This window comes from Lycorma delicatula, chromosome 2 (genome assembly GCF_047948215.1).
Source record: "Lycorma delicatula isolate Av1 chromosome 2, ASM4794821v1, whole genome shotgun sequence".
Lineage (NCBI taxonomy): Eukaryota > Metazoa > Arthropoda > Insecta > Hemiptera > Fulgoridae > Lycorma > Lycorma delicatula.
Window position 1 is genome coordinate 31,856,003 of NC_134456.1, and position 17,687 is coordinate 31,873,689.

At 29.2% G+C, this 17,687-nt stretch overlaps 1 protein-coding gene across 1 annotated transcript in view; it reads left to right on the plus strand.

Annotated features, from left to right (window-relative positions):
• The window catches only part of CycB3 (cyclin B3), a 64,694-nt gene that overhangs the window by 9,032 nt on the left and 37,975 nt on the right, over positions 1-17,687 (plus strand). The window contains exons 3-5 of the mRNA XM_075358592.1: positions 3,518-3,945; positions 7,386-7,542; positions 8,989-9,219. Of these exons, the coding sequence (XP_075214707.1) occupies positions 3,518-3,945; positions 7,386-7,542; positions 8,989-9,219 (816 nt within the window). The remainder of the gene's footprint in view (positions 1-3,517; positions 3,946-7,385; positions 7,543-8,988; positions 9,220-17,687) is intronic.

Sequence of the window (17,687 nt, forward strand, 5' to 3'; positions counted from 1 at the left end):
AAAAGTTTGATTTTCTTCTGCCGTAGGCACTGTCATACACATAAAAATATCAAATTTATTAAAAAGCATTTTAAAAATTAACATTTTTGTAAATATTAAATTACTTCAACCCTTTATTAAAATGGGATTTATTTGAGGAAAAAGTACTATTTTAAACAGAACAATTTACATACAAATGCTAAATATTATAAAAATAAATTTGAAAACATCCTTCTAAAACATATTAAAAATATTTATTTTTTCATAGCTTGGCAATAACAGCGCATCAACAATTAAATTTAGTGACTAACATTTGAATATTCATTTGAGCGGTGTTGGTACTATTATTGTTCATTCAGTCATTCACAATGGGTGATACCACAAATCTGTTTTCATTCAGAGAGTTGACACATGTTAATTTATGGTAAAGTAAATAAAAATGGATTGGTTGCTGTGTGTGAATATACCAGGGAAAATTATCCAGAACAAAGCCTACCAGATTGTAAAACATTTGAGGCTTTGGAGAAGTGAGTTCAAAAAACAGGTATGCTTAAACTACTACAATTCGATGCTGTTCTATGAGAAATGCCAACGCTGAAGAAGCAGTATTGAATGCAGTACAAATTATCTACCACCTCAAGCATCAGAAGGTTGTCACATCGCTTTCATGTTTCGCATTAAAGTGTGCAGTAAACATATGAGAGCAAAAATTATACCCATTTCATACAACATGTGTAAAAGAGTTATTACCGCCTGATTTTGATAAAATTCTGTCGATAGTTAATCAGAAAATGTGAACATCATCCTGATCTGTCATTTTTTAATTACTGATGAATCCTGTTGTGCAGTTAATAGCGTTGTAAATTATCGAACACTCGCACATGAGCAGAAGAAAATCTCCATGAGACTGCTACAAGTCATTTCCAATGCACTTTTTTGTTTAGTGTGTGGTGTGATCTTCTTGGTGATAATCTTATAGGCTCTTTTTCTTATATTCAAGGCTCAATGGGGAGTGGTACTTCCATTTTATGCAAACAAATCTGATTGAACTCTTGAAGATATTCCTCTTGCAGATGTGGTTTTTCAACGACAGTGCACCTGCTCACTACTCCCATGATGAATCATTTAAATAACACATTTAGTGAGCAATGGTTTGGTCGAAAAAGACCAGTAAAATGACCATTCTGATCTCACGCCAGAACTTTTTCCTTTGGGGTTGGATGAAGTTGTTAGTCTATTCCACTTATATTGGTACAGAAGAAGAATTGACATATAATAGAAGGCAGCTACAATTAGGAATAATAATGATGCTATTAGATCATCATTATTATTCCAGTGGTGTTGGGCTAGCATGGATTCGTCAAGCTGAACTATACATTGAACAGAATAGCGACCACATTGAGCAACTGCTTTGAAGAAATATTTGCAGCTTTATCGAGTAATCATTTTGATATTTAATGATTTTAAGAAAAAACCATATATGTGATTTTCATTTATGTTATGTTGTTCAAACATTGATGAAAACTGTACTGTTTAAAATCATATCAATTTTCAATCCAGTTTTTGTTTTTTTTCTAATTATAGTTGAACTTCTCTGATTTGTGTTCAATTTTAACAGACATTATTTACATCAATTTTCTCAGAATTAGATTCTTTACAAAGTTGACTAGAAATTTTTGTTTGTTTATTAATAAATTTACAAAGTTATTTGATTCCATACCAAAAATAAAAGTGTATTTTCCTACAAAACTTTGTCTTGTTTTTAAAAACCATAAAGAAGCACCAAATTTACCCCTCAATTTGTACCCCAAGAATTTTAGCACAGTTTAATTTCACAGAGGGAGCAGAAAGCAGGACCAAATGTTTCACAAGGCAAAACTCTAACGAACCGTTTTCTGACTTGTTTATATGAACATTCATTCTTATTTTTGGCTATAGAATCATCTGCCAAGGTATTGCCATGCATTATGGAATTACCTGTATTTATATTAAATTGATCAGATGTGAAACTGACCACAAATTGATGAATTTGTGGAAAATCATTATATATTGTATTACAGTTTATATTATTGTACTATAGATTCAATAATGAATTTGTTCATATATTTCAACTAAATGATTTTTTTCTTTTTTGTAATTTGAAAATAAACAAATATATTACTGTTATTTTTTTAATTTTGATTGCAAAATAACAATTCACTAATTAAATTTGTATCTGTTTAGCAATAATATATCATGTTCTTATATATTTATTTATTTTTCATCATTATTGCATAACACCACATATGCAGAAATAATCTACATGGTAGGCATAGAGTCATAAACATAAAGTAGCACAAAACAACAACGTCACAAACTAATCCAAAATTACAATTATAACACTATTTCCAAACATATCCCAGTAGCATATTACAAATAAAGCACATTTAAAGATAATTTCCAAAAGATCTATCACATTTTACACATGTTTCACTTCTGATAGCTTTTCTTCAATAAGTAGTATAATCTGGAAAATATAAATGGATGGAAGAGTGAGGTTTCTAAAATATCTAAAAGAACTAACTTGCATAAATCACCAGATTTCAGTTGATGAATCACATGAATGATTTTTTTTTTCAATAATAAATTTTTATATATCAACAGAATTACTCCATAATTTGAAAGTGAATATACACCAATACAGCTTTCCTTTCACTATACATGATAGTGTAAGTATAACAAAAAAGCCCAATTTAATTTAAATAACAGGTACTGAACCTGGCCCTTCCAAGTAAAGGTATCATCAATCATGAGACACAGAAAATCAGCAGAACTTGAAAATTTCAAGACAAAGCGGAGTTATCAGAAATTGTTTCTTGATTCAAATGAAACCTTATTGCTTGTATTTTATTGGAATTAAGTAGCTAGCCATTACCCAGAACCCATTAACTCATTCTGATAAGATCACTATTTACTAAATTAGGGAAATTAGAATAATTTAAATTGTAAAAGCCACCATGGTATCGTCAGTAAACATAACCTAACCAGTTTTGACAGACACATTGAGTTTGGCATATATTGCACTCAGTCATTTAATATATATATATATATATATATATGTTGTACTTAAGTCATTTACATAAATCAGAAATATTGGCCCAAAAATAGATCCCTGAGGAACACGATCAGGTACAAACTTGTAGGTGCTACTACTGCTTAATAACCTGACATGAACACTCTGCCTACGATCTTTTAAGTAGAACTTAAGCAAAGTAAGAGCAGCTCCAGAAACACCATATTACACAAGTTTCTGGAGCAGCAGCTCTTAACTTGCGCAATCAGATGCTTTTGATAAGAGGTCACAGAGGAGACCAAAAGCCAGCTGTGACCCATCAAGATCATCAATCATCTTGATGACTGTTGAATCATATGATCAGCAAGACCTATCAAAATCATCTGAGAAATTTTACTATAATTTTTTTTTTTCAATTTTTTTAAGGACCACTTTGATTCCAGAATAATATTAATAATTTGTTTATCCTTTGATCTTTTGTTTTAGGCTATTGACAAAAAAGCCAATGCAGACACTAAAAAAGTTATTAAAAAACCTGTTCAGGCATCTGTGATAAATAAAGCAAAACAAGTTGTAAAAATACCTACTGTTACTTCAACGTCTACTATTACTTCAGGATTATTAAAAAAACAATCTGTTGCTCTTCAAAAAAATGACAAGCAAACTGAAAAGACCAAACAGAATGTTGTGAAGAAAACTATTCTTACTAGGAAAAAAGAGCTAGAAACAAATGCACAAGTAAACATAAACACCAACAAACCTGACATCAAAATATCTAAACCTGAGATTGTTCTTAAAAAAGTATTAAGTCCAAGCTCAATAAAGCCAGTTACAAAAGAGTCCATTCAATTAAGTGAAATAGCGACTACCTCTAGTGGTGAAGACAGCTCCTTGTATGTTTCTGCCTTAGAAGAGTTAGTAGTAATATCTAAATATTAGGCTAAACACTTTAGTATAATTTTAAACTTGAGATCTAGCCATTTAATTAAAACATTTCCCTGCTGCCATAGTACTGGCAGTTTTTAGTGTATTTATAGCTATTAACGATAGAAGTATAATTATTATATAAAATTTCATTTTTTTAATATGTATACTTAAAATAGCTTGAGTTATGTGGTTAATAGGTAATTAGATAAATTTTTTTGTTAATTAGAAAAAATTATTTATAATTTGGTAATATTTAGGAATTCAGTGATAAAGGATCTTTATCATAATCAACTACATCAGTTTCAAATTTCTGTAACATTCTTTACATACAAAATTTGTCCAAAATCTATTCTCAACAACCTCATTGGTTACAAAGAAAAAAGAACAAAATTATACTTAATTATTCAATAAAATCTTTTTTTCAGTCAAGTGCATAAGTTACATTAACATATCTAGTGTCATTCACTTATAATTAATATCTATTGACATCTTGAAGCTTTAAGAGATGTAAATATTATGACAAAATTCCTTACAAATTAAAATACATTAGAGTATGATTGTGTTACGTAAAGTACTAAGTGGTTTTTATTTTCTTTCTTTTCAATTACTAAATTTTTAATGTCATTCTGTTAATTATTTTGTATAAGTAGACTGATAGAAAAACAATTAATTTTAATAAATTGATTATGTTTATTCGATAATGATTCTATCAAGTTATTAAGGGATGCAGTTGCCTTAATTTTTTCATTTTAAAATAATTTAGTTTGTGGATTTTTAGTTGTTTAACCAGTAGTGTATACATACTATTTTCAGACTGTATACTTTACAGTTATAAAATAATAATTAAATTTTATTTAGTACTGCTGATACTTGATACTCAATTTTATTTAATACTGTGATACTCGTGTAAAAATATTGTTTTTAAGTTCTGCCTATTGATAAACAGTAGACATGTATTTCCTATGGAACTGCCTAGATTAATATTAAGTTCAGCAAACAATTAGAATCCATATTTCAAAACTTAGTCAATGTAATTTAATTTTTGTTTTTACAATTTTAAGTTTGATAGTCAAATAAAAACTCGTTCTTGAAAAACTGGCATTTCTGTAATTGTATCACATAATTTAGCTTACTTTATCATTTTTTTATCTTAATTCTCAAAAATTTACATTTAATTTAATGTATCAATAATATAATGATGATAATAATTTGTCCTTATAAAACAAAACCATTACAAAAGTATATGAATTAAATAAAAACTATATAGTTGCTGACAATATTCTTGATATAAAACTATCAGAGATAATTGATAATATAAAGTGCAAAAATACAGAATTCAGAGTAATCATAAAAATGGAATTAAAACAGTTAAAAGTACATATGTAAAAGAAAATGTAGATTGTACAAAAATTTTAATAATTAAACTCCGTTGACACTTCTTACATAGACTTCACAGTCTGGCAGTATAATTATATTAATAAGCATAAATAAACTCTCTAGTGTCAAACAGCTTTTCCTGAACTCTGTCTGTAATTTTTTAAATATACTATTTACTTTGATATACCTTGATCAACAAAATGTCCCATGAAATTCTTTTCTATTATATTGCAAATTGAGATTTGTTTGTAATTTTATATCTCATTGGCACTTATTCTTCTAAAATACTATTGTTACAGAAACTTAAATTTGTTCAAGAATTCTTTTGGTGTATTATTGTACAGTTTATATGGGATTCTATCTATCTTCATCTGGATGTTTATTACCATAGAGTTTTTAGCAATTTCTCTAAAACATCTGAAGAAAATGGTGCATCCAGCATTTCATTAGTAATGTAAGGCTCCACATAACATATTTTATGATGTTCAATGGAGTTCGGGAGACTTTTGAAATGGTGTTACCCATTCCTTCACTGTTACACCTTTTCTACTAATAAAGTTCTTGAAACAAACTGCTCTCTAAAAATCACCAGCTTTTTTCACATCCTTCATTGTGTTAATAGATTTATTCCAGTAATTTTTTTTTATCTGTGTACAGTTGCTTACACTCATTGCTAGTTAAATTATGACTTCTTTATAATATCAGATTTATTTTCCTGTAGAATCTTAGTAAATTGAACACTTCAGTTCGCAATTTATGGTATCCAAAATTGTCCATACCTAGTCAAGGACTGTTATTAGCATTTCTTTTAAGAAACACAAAATTGGCAACCAACTACAATTACTACCCACAGGCAGTGGAGACTCCATTTTCATCTAAGCTCTTTGAGCTTACTTCTCATTTCCTTTCCAAACACAGGTAATGAAAATTTTTCTGTCCTTTACTTTTTGTGCACTTTTAAGTATCACTTATTTTAGATTGGCCAAGTGTTTTTCCCATTTTGTCTCACCTTTCTAACAATTTCATTATTTTTCAGTCCCACCTTTAGAACATTATTACGGATACCAGTGATGATCTTACTTAAATCAGCCTTGCTTTCCTTATTCCTTTATTCGAGACCAGAATAAATTGCATTTTCCTATAGTAGTCAAAATTGCTTTATTTTATTAACAGCGTATCTTTAAGTAATTTATTTTAATTTAGTAACACTATTATCTGCTTATTTTTTCCATCAATAACCACTATCAGATTTAGTTTACTAATTTCATTTTCCACAACTTGCTCCATATTGATTTTATATCAATTTTTAAATTGCTAAAAAGTAAGCTTATTCATATTGACATTTTGGCTACTTATATCTACCAGTGTAAAACAATCTATTTCTAATTTACTGTTTCTTCTCTGTTTCTGATTATTTATTATTCCTTTTATCTCTATTTCCTACACCATATTTTAATTCATATCTGTTTTGTACTCGCATACTTGCATAGCATATAATTTTCTAAAGATTTTGTTAAAATATTTTTCATTATCAATAAAACTTATAAATATTTTGTCTCCTTATATGATAGAATATTTCAATCAAAAATAATAAGCTTATTATCTTTGTTGTCTGCACTAATCTGGTTATTTTAACTTTTTCTGTTCTATTATTTCATATAGTCATGCATATTTAACCTTAAAATATGTAATTTACTTACAAAAAAAGTTAAAATTATAAGAACATCAGTCCTTCCAACACAGATCTCCTCACAACAATGTGGCAGCTCTAATAATATTCAATAATATAAAATCTTACTCCTTTCCGCACTTTAAATCACCTAAACTGAGCAATCATTCAATAGAACACATTTATTATCTCTATTTCAAAACCAGCCAACCTTAGTATATTAATAATAGACATAATTTTATGTACAAATTATTTTAAGAGTTTATCATTAGTTTAGGTTTATATTTATAATGGTAAATTCATTTTAAAAATTAAGATTGTTTTAATTTTCAGTTAAATTCATAACTTAAAAGTGATATATTATTTATAATTTTTTTACAGATTAAATATTAGTGATGATAGGCAACAAAAGGATTTATCTAAAGAATCTCCAGGACCACCTCCAGGAGTTGATAATTTTGACAAAGAGAACTGGGATGACCCACATCAAGTTTCTCACTATGCATTTGATATTTTTGAGTATTTGAAATCTAGAGAGGTAACTTCTTTTTTATAAAGAAATATTTCATTTTCTATTGTTTTTATTTATTTTTTCTCAACAGTTTGCAGGGTTCAGTTGCAAATTGTTATAATGCATATTTTAAATGCACTGAAATGTCAAATTTGTTTTAAACACTAATTCTAAGGAAAGGAGTGTGGCATTATTAACAGTAACATAGTCACAAGTGTTGAGTGCTATAATTTACTGGTACTCTCTCTGTTATTCAAAATTTCTATGCAAACAGTCCTATGTATAAAAAGATATAAAAAAATACAATGTATGAAGTATGATTAAAAAAGTGAGGATTTCAATTTTTATCAAAAAGAATTTACTTATTCTTTTATATTGATATTGTTTCGTTGTCCAACAGAGATGTGATCCACTTATGCCAGCATTTCTTTTGATCTTTGAAAAATTTTTTGGTATAGCTTTAAGTTCACTTAGTGATTTTGTTTTTCATCTATCGTAACAAATCATTGTTTTCTTTTATGTTCTCTTAATCAGTAGGAACAATTTTAAGCTGCAGGGTGCCACATCTGGATAATACAGAGTATATGGAGCATATATGGAGTATATGGTTTTATTTTTGGCTTAACAATCATGAATTAAGAATAAAGTGTGAGTTGAAATGTTATTATGGTGCAAAATTCAAGAATTGTTTGCCCATATTTGTGAAATTACTTCTTCAAATTGTTTCCTGTAAATGATGTAAAACTCCTAAGTAATACTCTTCATTGACCTTGCAACTTTGTTATAAGAATTCATAATGGATCACTTTTTTTTTAATTAGTATTATTTAAAAATTCATCATCTAAGTAATATATCGTCTTTGTAAAAGAAGATCTTTTAATTGCATTTTAAATAAATTGGAAAATATTTTTCAAATGGTTTAGTAACTTATTTAAAGTGGCAACACAATAAATATGAATATGTAGATATTAATTTATTCTGAATTGAATTTATATGCATATATTTACTGCACTGAGTTCTTAATTATAGTTGTCAGCTGGTCTGAATGAATGAAATAACCCATCTGTAAAAAAGAGATTTGTTCTTGTGCTAGATCAGAATGTGTAGTTTTCCTCTTTGGATATAGTGAAGTATCATCATTTAAAAAACATTGGTTATAGTGTAGTACAATTTATATTACATTGGTTATGGTCTACTATAAAAATTGCATACTTAAAAAAAGTTCAGCACTTCAAAGCAATTACTACAACACAGCTACAAGACACAATTGACAAAATATTGTTCAGGAAGATTATTCTAAAAGTCAGGCAAAAGGCCATCAATGCAAAGCTACGTTCTTCAGTTAGAAGTTTGATTTATTAATACAACTAGCTTTTTGTGTAAGTTAAGTAATAATTATAATGAACAATTTGTTAAAATTTTACACAATCTTAAATTTTGTTTTTATGCTGAATTTTTTATTTGATTTTTCAGGCTCATTATACAATGACGGAATATATGGAAAAGCAGACTGCATTGACACGATATATGCGGTCTCTTTTAGTAGACTGGATGGTTGAAGTACAAGAAAGCTTTGAATTAACTCATGAAACATTGTATCTTGGAGTTAAAATAGTTGATAAATTTCTTTCAAAAGTAATAATTGACAAGGATACTTTGCAGTTAGTTGGAGCAACCTCATTATTTATCGCAAGCAAGTTCGAAGTCAGTTTTTTGTTTTTTCCATTTTAATAAATAAAATATATTAGAAAATCATAAAAAGAAATAGATGATAAGCCAGTAACTAATATTTTTGCTTGTTTGTAAAGAAATAAAGTATGTATAAACATTGCATAATTAAATCTTTCACTGGTTTATTTGACTAATCGAATTGGCAGGATCTCTCTTTAGCAAATAATTTGAATTTAGTCCAGGCTATTAATTTTTTTTCTCTTTTTCTTGATATTTTCTATTATAATTTTTAGTTCACAGAAGTAACATTTAGCTTTTCGAAGTTGCATTGCTTTTATTTATTTAAATTCTTACAGTTATGTCTAAAGTCGTGTTCTTTTTTTGTTTTTAATTTAAAAAACTGATTTTTCTTGTTTTGAATGTGGTAAATAAATATTTTGGTTAAACTCTTATATGCCCAGCAGACATTGTACTACGTCTGCTGCAAACCCATCTCAGTATTGCAATTCTCCACTAGACAGCATTAGTGATGTAATAACGAATCACTGTTCATTAGTCAACAGTATGTCATTACCACCTTTTATTATTGTAATTCAACCTTAAGATAAGATTTTAGGTTAAGGTTAGTTAACCAACAATTCTGTGTACTGAACTTCATACAATATCAATATAACCTAACATTTGCTTCACTCACTAACCTCATATAATTAATCTTAAATATTAAATTCTGGGAGACTAATGAAAGTTTTAGATTGAACGTTCTAATTTTATACATAATATTAGGAGAATAAACTTTATATGATTACAAGACATCGTACTAGGACTATAGCGGGTTTATGCAGTGTATCCATAAATTAATAGTGGGGTTTTAAATGGTTGAAGCTTCAGAACAAAGCATTGTAGAGAAATGAACTATATGTTCATTTAAATGAAAGAGAAACACTGCCAAGTTTCTTACTCGTTCAGTAATTTTTGATGTGTGCTCCCTTAGTTGCCTTGCACATGTCAAGACTATATTCAGTCTTGCTATACATGGCAGATAACATCCAATGTGATATAAGAAACAGTTTTAGTGATTTTTTTTTTTAAAAATGAAGATTTTGAACTTGAATGGAATAATGTTGTGTTTTTGCATAACCCCAGAAACAGAAATCCATGGGGTAAGGTCTGGAGACTGTGGAGGGCCAAGCAATCCAACCTTCTTGTCCTACCCGTTGCTGAGAAAATGTTTTATTAGGAAAATCCTGCACAATTGTGGCAAAATATGGAGAAGCTCTATCTAACTGGAAAACAGAATTCTCCGGTATTTGGGGTGCTGCACACCCATCTAACATACCCAGGAAGATGTTTTCCGTTATTGTTTTTTCAGCCAAAAAGAAGGGGCCAATAACTTGTCTCATCCATTAGCGCACTACACATTCATTTTTTCACTGTCACGCTGATATCCAATAATGGCATGTGGAGATTTAGAGTACCCATATACAAACATTATGCCTATGTATTCGTCCAGAAACATGAAATGTTGCTTCATCACTGAAAATGAACTTGAAAAATCATCATCCTGCTCTGACCTATCCAAAATGTCTACAACAGTGATTTTCAACATTTTTAGCTTCACGACCCCCAAAAAGTAAAAAAAAAATATATAATGAATATTTTGCAACCCTCCAATCTCAACTAAATGAAACCTAGTTAAAACTATTTTGCTGCGTAATAGCAGTGGGTATAAAGTGTACAAGCACAAGCAATTCACAGGTACCAACTTGATGTGTACGTGCTCCTTGTAATTTGGTCTGCATGTATAATATTGTATGTGAAAGCATCATATTCAAACACGCATATGATATGTTTGAACATGTCATGCTCGCAGCTGTGTGAAAGAGATGTAAGGGATTGCAGAATGTCAATTTAGTTTCAAATGTGAAGCGTGAATCAGGTTCCTTTATTTAGGTTTTAAAAGCATATTGTTGGGTAAAGTTAACAAAAATAAAAGAACACACAGCTTGTATTTGCCAAAAGAAATTGGACTTTAATTAGAAAGAAAACAACTGAACTTATGTTAAATCATAACCTTAAAAAATTAAAAGAAATTATGAAATAAACATAACTTAATTCTATACAGAAATTATACAATGAAAAATCAGCATATCAGTTATAATACATGATAACTACATAAAAAATACATATTTCAAATAATAGTTTTGAGAATCTACAATTAAACAAAGCCTGAAAAACAAAGGAATATAAGACACCTTATTACAATTAGATACTTATAAACATAACATCAATAAAAATAGTATAACTGGAAAACAGTTGCATTACTGACATATTCTGTAATAATGAAAAATTAGCAATGAACAAATGTCATTAACTTAGAAAAATAAATTACAAGAATTCTTATTATTGGCACTGGCCTTTCCTAATTTATGAATAACAAACTTATCATTAAATAATTAAAACTAGCAATTCTAGTTTATTGTAGAAAAGAAGCCACGACAATCTTCCAGTATAAGAAAAGAGTTAATTACAATAATCAAATTGAAATAAGTAAACATATAGAGTTCATTTTAATAAATAAGCTTTCTTGAAAATATAAAATTACAAAGAAGTCCAAAAACGTAACTTCACATCAGGAGTTATTTTCTTTAGATTAATTTAAGAGAAGTAATATGAATTCGGTTCATGAATAGATAATAATTAATCTCTGCGATTAACAAATTACATTAAACTGAATGAGAGTCAAGTACAATAAAAACAAATTGTAATAAGTAAGCACATAAAATATGGCCCACATGAACAATAATAACATATTATTACTCCACTTGAGTGAATAAATGGTTTTTTAAACCAAACTTGAAATTGAAATGCATAATGTATGATTAACTGAATGTTTCACAAATTTTACTAATAACGTAACTGTTTACTATAATAAATAATGAATGATATGAACATGCCTTAATAAGACATGAATATTGATAAAAAATGAGCTCGTAAAATTAAAGTGCACATATACATACAGTTTATCCTTGGCATAGTTTACAATGGCGAATCAAAAATAACAGAGGCAACAATTTGTGATTAGAAGTTGAAAAATACGTAGCACCTCAGATATGTATTAACGAGTTTGGAGAGAATTTGCATCGATGAAAAATGTAATCAGCAGCTGGAGAAGATTCGGCGTCGATAGAATTGGCAGTTTGTAGTGATTGAAACACTTTCAAGCGAGACGTAATATACTGAATTTGAGGATTAACTTAACAAAGAAACGAGGCAAAACAAAACATAGAGATCGGTGAAATCATGAAACACTGACGAGTAGAACTAGAGAATATTTCGACCGAGAAATACCATAACGTTTATGAGAGTATGAATGCGAAGAAAGTATTTAAACATTATACGAGAGAGACAATTGCAAGTTGATCCTCCAAGGCTGGAGGATCAGGCTTGTGCATCCGCACAACGTGAAAGCCTGGACTAGAATGACCAAAGCTGGCGTGCTGAGAGATAGGGGAAGCGAACAAAGCAATGGACAGAAGAGAGAGTGTGTGTGTGTGTGTTGACAACAAGAATAGTGTCTAAGTGTTAGTATGAGAACGATTAGAGAAAACTTGTGGAATTCGGGAACAAAGACAAAACAAAAATAATTTACAAGCAAGCAGACCATTAAAGAATTACGTAAGACTGATAAAATAATTTCTGAATACACACAAGTTTAAGAAATGACATCAAGGCAGACAAAGAGAAATAGACTTCTAGGTACTATAAAAGTATTAAAATTGGTGAGAACAAAAACACTTAAGAATAATATATATATTAAGACTTAAACAGCAATAAATAATGCGTGATAGAAATAAGCTGACACCAATATGATGATGCAACAGTCAGTCAAGCTGGCGCCTAATTAAAAAAAACAAATTTTTTTTAATTAGATTATGCAAAATGGATAAATTTGTGAAAAACAGTGAGCCATCTACATCCAGTGAGAATTGATTGGTAAAAAGACTAAGATCACACAGTGACAGTTATTTAAAGTATGGTTTTACCTAATTGGAGGGAAAGTCACAGTGCACTGTTTGATTTCAAGGCCTCTTTGATAAAATTACGAAGCCATCAAAATTAATTCGACACGTGGAATCTAAACATCTGGATCTTAAAAAAAACCCTTGCAATTTTTTGAAAGAAAATTACATACTTTGAGAAATCAACAAGCTTCTATTTATAAATCATGCCAGATTGATAAAACTACACTTAAAAGCATTTATCTCATAACATTAAGAGTAGCCAAGATGTCCAAATCCCATACAATTGCAGAAAACCTCATTTTGCCTGCTACAGTCAGTGTTTTATAGGCATGGAAGAAGCAAAAGATTGAAAAAAGTTCCCATTCTAATGACACTGTCAAGGCGAATTGATGACATGGCTGCCATTGTTCACAATCTGATAATTCAGCAAGTAAATGTTCAGCAGTAAATGAATTTTTTGGTATTCAGTTTGATGAATCGACAGATTTGGCAAACATTTCTTACTTCTTATGCTTTATGAGATATGAATGCGATAGGGACAATCAAAGAAAGTATGTTCTGCAAATCAATAGCTGGTCATGCATCAGGACAATGTCCGTTGTTGTTTTTTATGAAGCTACTAAAAACTATAATATAGACGACAAAATGTATTGCAATATGTAATGATGGTGCAAAGACAATAACAGTGAATTTCTGAAAAAAGGTGTCCGTTTCGCTCTACACCAAGGGCGAAATGGACACCCTGCTTCCTTCACAGACAAGCTCTTGTCACAAAAGATATGCTAGAAAATCTCAAAAAAAAAATTATTTAAAAAGCTTTAAAAATGGTTAATTTTATTAAAAGTCATCATTACAGAATAGGCTGTATGCTAAACTATGCAATGAAGTGGGCTAAAAGAAACAAAATCTCTTCTTTTCCATACAGAAATCAGATGGTTATCGCAGGGAACGTGTTAACCCAGTTATTGGAATTGTGAGATGAATTAATATTATCTTTCCAGGATAAACAAACTTTATTCTCAATGTTTTTACAGAATAATTATTGTGTTACTGTTGGCTTACTTAACTGATGTATTTTCATACTTAGACAACTTTAATATGAATTTACAAGAATATGATAAAAACATTTTATTAATGACAGACAAAGTTCATGGTTTCATTAACAAATTAAGCTTGATATCTGGATTATTTGCCACTCGCTTCCAATTATATTGAGAAAAATTTGGATGACAAGAAACTATTATTCAACTCAGTTTAGATAGCATGAAGATGCATTTATGTGAGCAAAAAATTCAGTTGGAGTATTTCCTGGAAGATAAAAATAATTTCTCAAAGAGATGAGTACTGAATACATTACCATTTGAGATTCACAACTAGCTCATCGAAATGTCTGCCAATGAAATGTTTTGGCTTACTCGTCGAAGTAAATATGGAAATTTAATCACAGTAGCATTGAAAATATTAATCCCTGTTGCCATGTCTTACCTCTGTGAAAAGGGTTTTTCATCTATGGTTACGCTAAAAACAAAATATAGGAATAGTCTTTTATCAGTTGAAAACAATTTGCTTTGCATGTTACAAACGTAGATCCACATAAGGAAAAACTTTTAAATGAAAAACAAATGCAACTATCAATCAATTTTCTTTACATTTGTACTTATTAGTAAAATGTTTATAATAAATTTTTTTTTTCTCATATGTTTTCATTATAATTTACATGTAAAGTTGTAGGCTAATTTCGCAATCCCCGCTTTTCATATTACTGTGACCGCCAGGTTGAGAAACGCTGGTCTACCGCAAAATCAAATCATTTTACTTTATCCTGTACATAAAGTTGTTGTAACACCTGAATTTCATATGCATTGAAATGTAACCATTTTTAACAAATTGTGAACAGTTGTTTCAGGAATGCCCAACTGTCTAGAACACTTGTACATGGATTTCTTCGGGCTGCACAAAATATTTGTTCGCACTGCTTCAGTCATTTCATCATACACTGTTGGCCAACCTGGACAAGTTTGCTTCAGTAGGCTGCCCATTTCTTTGAGTTATTTGTCTCAGTTGAATGTTATTGATGTGAGGGGTCTTCATTGTATACACAACAGTATTCACACTTAACATGTGTAACTGACTCAAACATAGCAAGCCACCACACATTAAACCTTCTGCATCGCAATCAAGATGATTAACCTGCACATGCTGCTTGCTTGTACTGGAAACAATATGCATGTGCTAACTTTCATATATATAAACTAAGAGTGTTTCTCTTTCATATAATGTACAGTTCATCTCTCACAATGCTTTGTTCCAAAGCTATAACCATTTAAAATCCCCCCACTATTATTTTACAGACACTGTATAAAATATTAATGTCAGCAAGTCCTGAGGCATTTATACTTCAATAACAATGTCTAGACATAGTACAGTGTCTGCTCTGCATATAACAGATTTTAACCCACATTTTTAATCACATTAATTTAATTTTTTATATGCAGGAAATAAGTAATTTCTATCATTCTTGTTTGTTTTCATGTATATGCTACAAGGTTTTTTCAAGAGTTTGTTTTTTTTTTTTTATTATTTGCTGCTTATTTTGATGCATTTTTTTTTTCTATAATTTTATTAATCAGTTTGTGAAGAATAGAGGAATGTGTGCATAATTTCTGCCAAAATAAACATTTTTTTAATATAGTTCATGTACTTCTCTCTTTTCTTTAGTGAACTGTGAAAGGGTTAAACTATTTATGCTTAAGTTGAGTGAGTAATTTGCATCATTGATAGTCAGCTGTTATGATAACTGAGTCATTGTATATCAAATCACCAAATCTAAAATTAATTGGTTCATGGCCATTTTTTTAATTTTGTTATTTTTTGTATATTCATTCTCTCATATTTCAAGAGTTCAAAACAATTTTTTTTTTCTTAATTGTACACATTCAGTTAAATTTTTTTAATGCCTCGCATGCCAATTTTTGGTTTTTCCTTCTCAGAAACTGATTGGCTTAAGGGACTTGAAACAAAAACCATTGTGTTGTACACAAAAATTACTACTTATTATGTTAATATCATTTTCCTATATTGTTCATTCATGCTCTAAAAATCAGTTCTGAATCACTCATTTAGAATGCAAAAATTTCAATTTTTGTTCAAGTATTTTACTGTGAAGGGAAGAGACATCAGTTCTAATATTTATACCTCTTCTTAATGTAGCTCTAGAGATCCTATTTATGAATTTTGAAATCTGATGTCCTGTTACTTTATTTTTTTATAAAAGATCAAAAATGCAGGATTTTTTTAAAATGTTAGATTTTTGATGCCTTATATCTGAGATGGGGAAGGTAAAAAATTCAGAAATTATTTGGTTTGAGGTTGTAATAAAAAGCAGTAAAAATTACAATATTGAAATTCAACTGATAAGCAACATTTTACAGCTGATTGTAAGAAATTGTACTGGTCATATCAAAGAATGTCTTATATTCATTTTTTGTAATACCTAAATTCAGTATGTATCATACATGTGTTAAGATTATTTGGAGTTTACATTATTGCCATAAGTCAAATATTTCAGACATTTTCTTATCAGTTAAATTGGGCGTAAATTATTTTTTAATATTATGATAACTTTTATAAAATTAACTTATGGCTAAATAAGAGTATAATTCTTAGAATTTTAACTGTTTGTTAAGTACAAGACTGATTCTTAAAAGAAAATACTTACCGGTTTACAATTTTTCAGGTATTTTGTAGAGTATCTTGCTTATCAGTTGAATACAGTGTTGTAATTTTTACTGCTATCAATTTGTTTAATGTCTGATAAAAACTTTTTTGTCTACATATTCCCTTCAGCCAGCTTACCAGCAAGAGTAACATTTTACACCTTTTTAAGATCTTTAGCTTGTTATTTTTCTTTTTTGTTTCTCATTTCTGAGTACCATCAACACCCCTTACATAAAATAGTTTCTGAACTTCATTTTTGCTTTCACCATGCAACAATTTCATCAACAGGGATGTTTTCCTTCCCTCTTCATCTATCCCCTTCTCTTTATAATATTGCTAACCATAATTTTTATAAACAAATTTGGTGACAGTATATTTCCTGTCTCAAGCCAGATATTAACCAATCTGAGAATAGTATGATATGGATAAATTATTAATTGGAAAGCACTGCTGGGCAAAATTATCATCTGCTTTGTACAAAATTAATTTTGACCTTGACAGTTTAAATTTTGAAATATATTTTGTCATACAAATTCTGAAATGTCATAATAAATAAAAAATAAGATCTAAATATGGCAAACCAAGTACAAAATACACATTCACTAGATCAGTGCAGATGATGACATTTAAAGTCTCATTTTAGTATTTAGTTGTAAAAGCTGAAATAAATGTTTAAAGTTAATTTAATCTGTTGACAAAAACTCATCACTAATATATGCAGAAATTGTAAAACTACAAGTTATCTGGAACAAAAAATGTAAA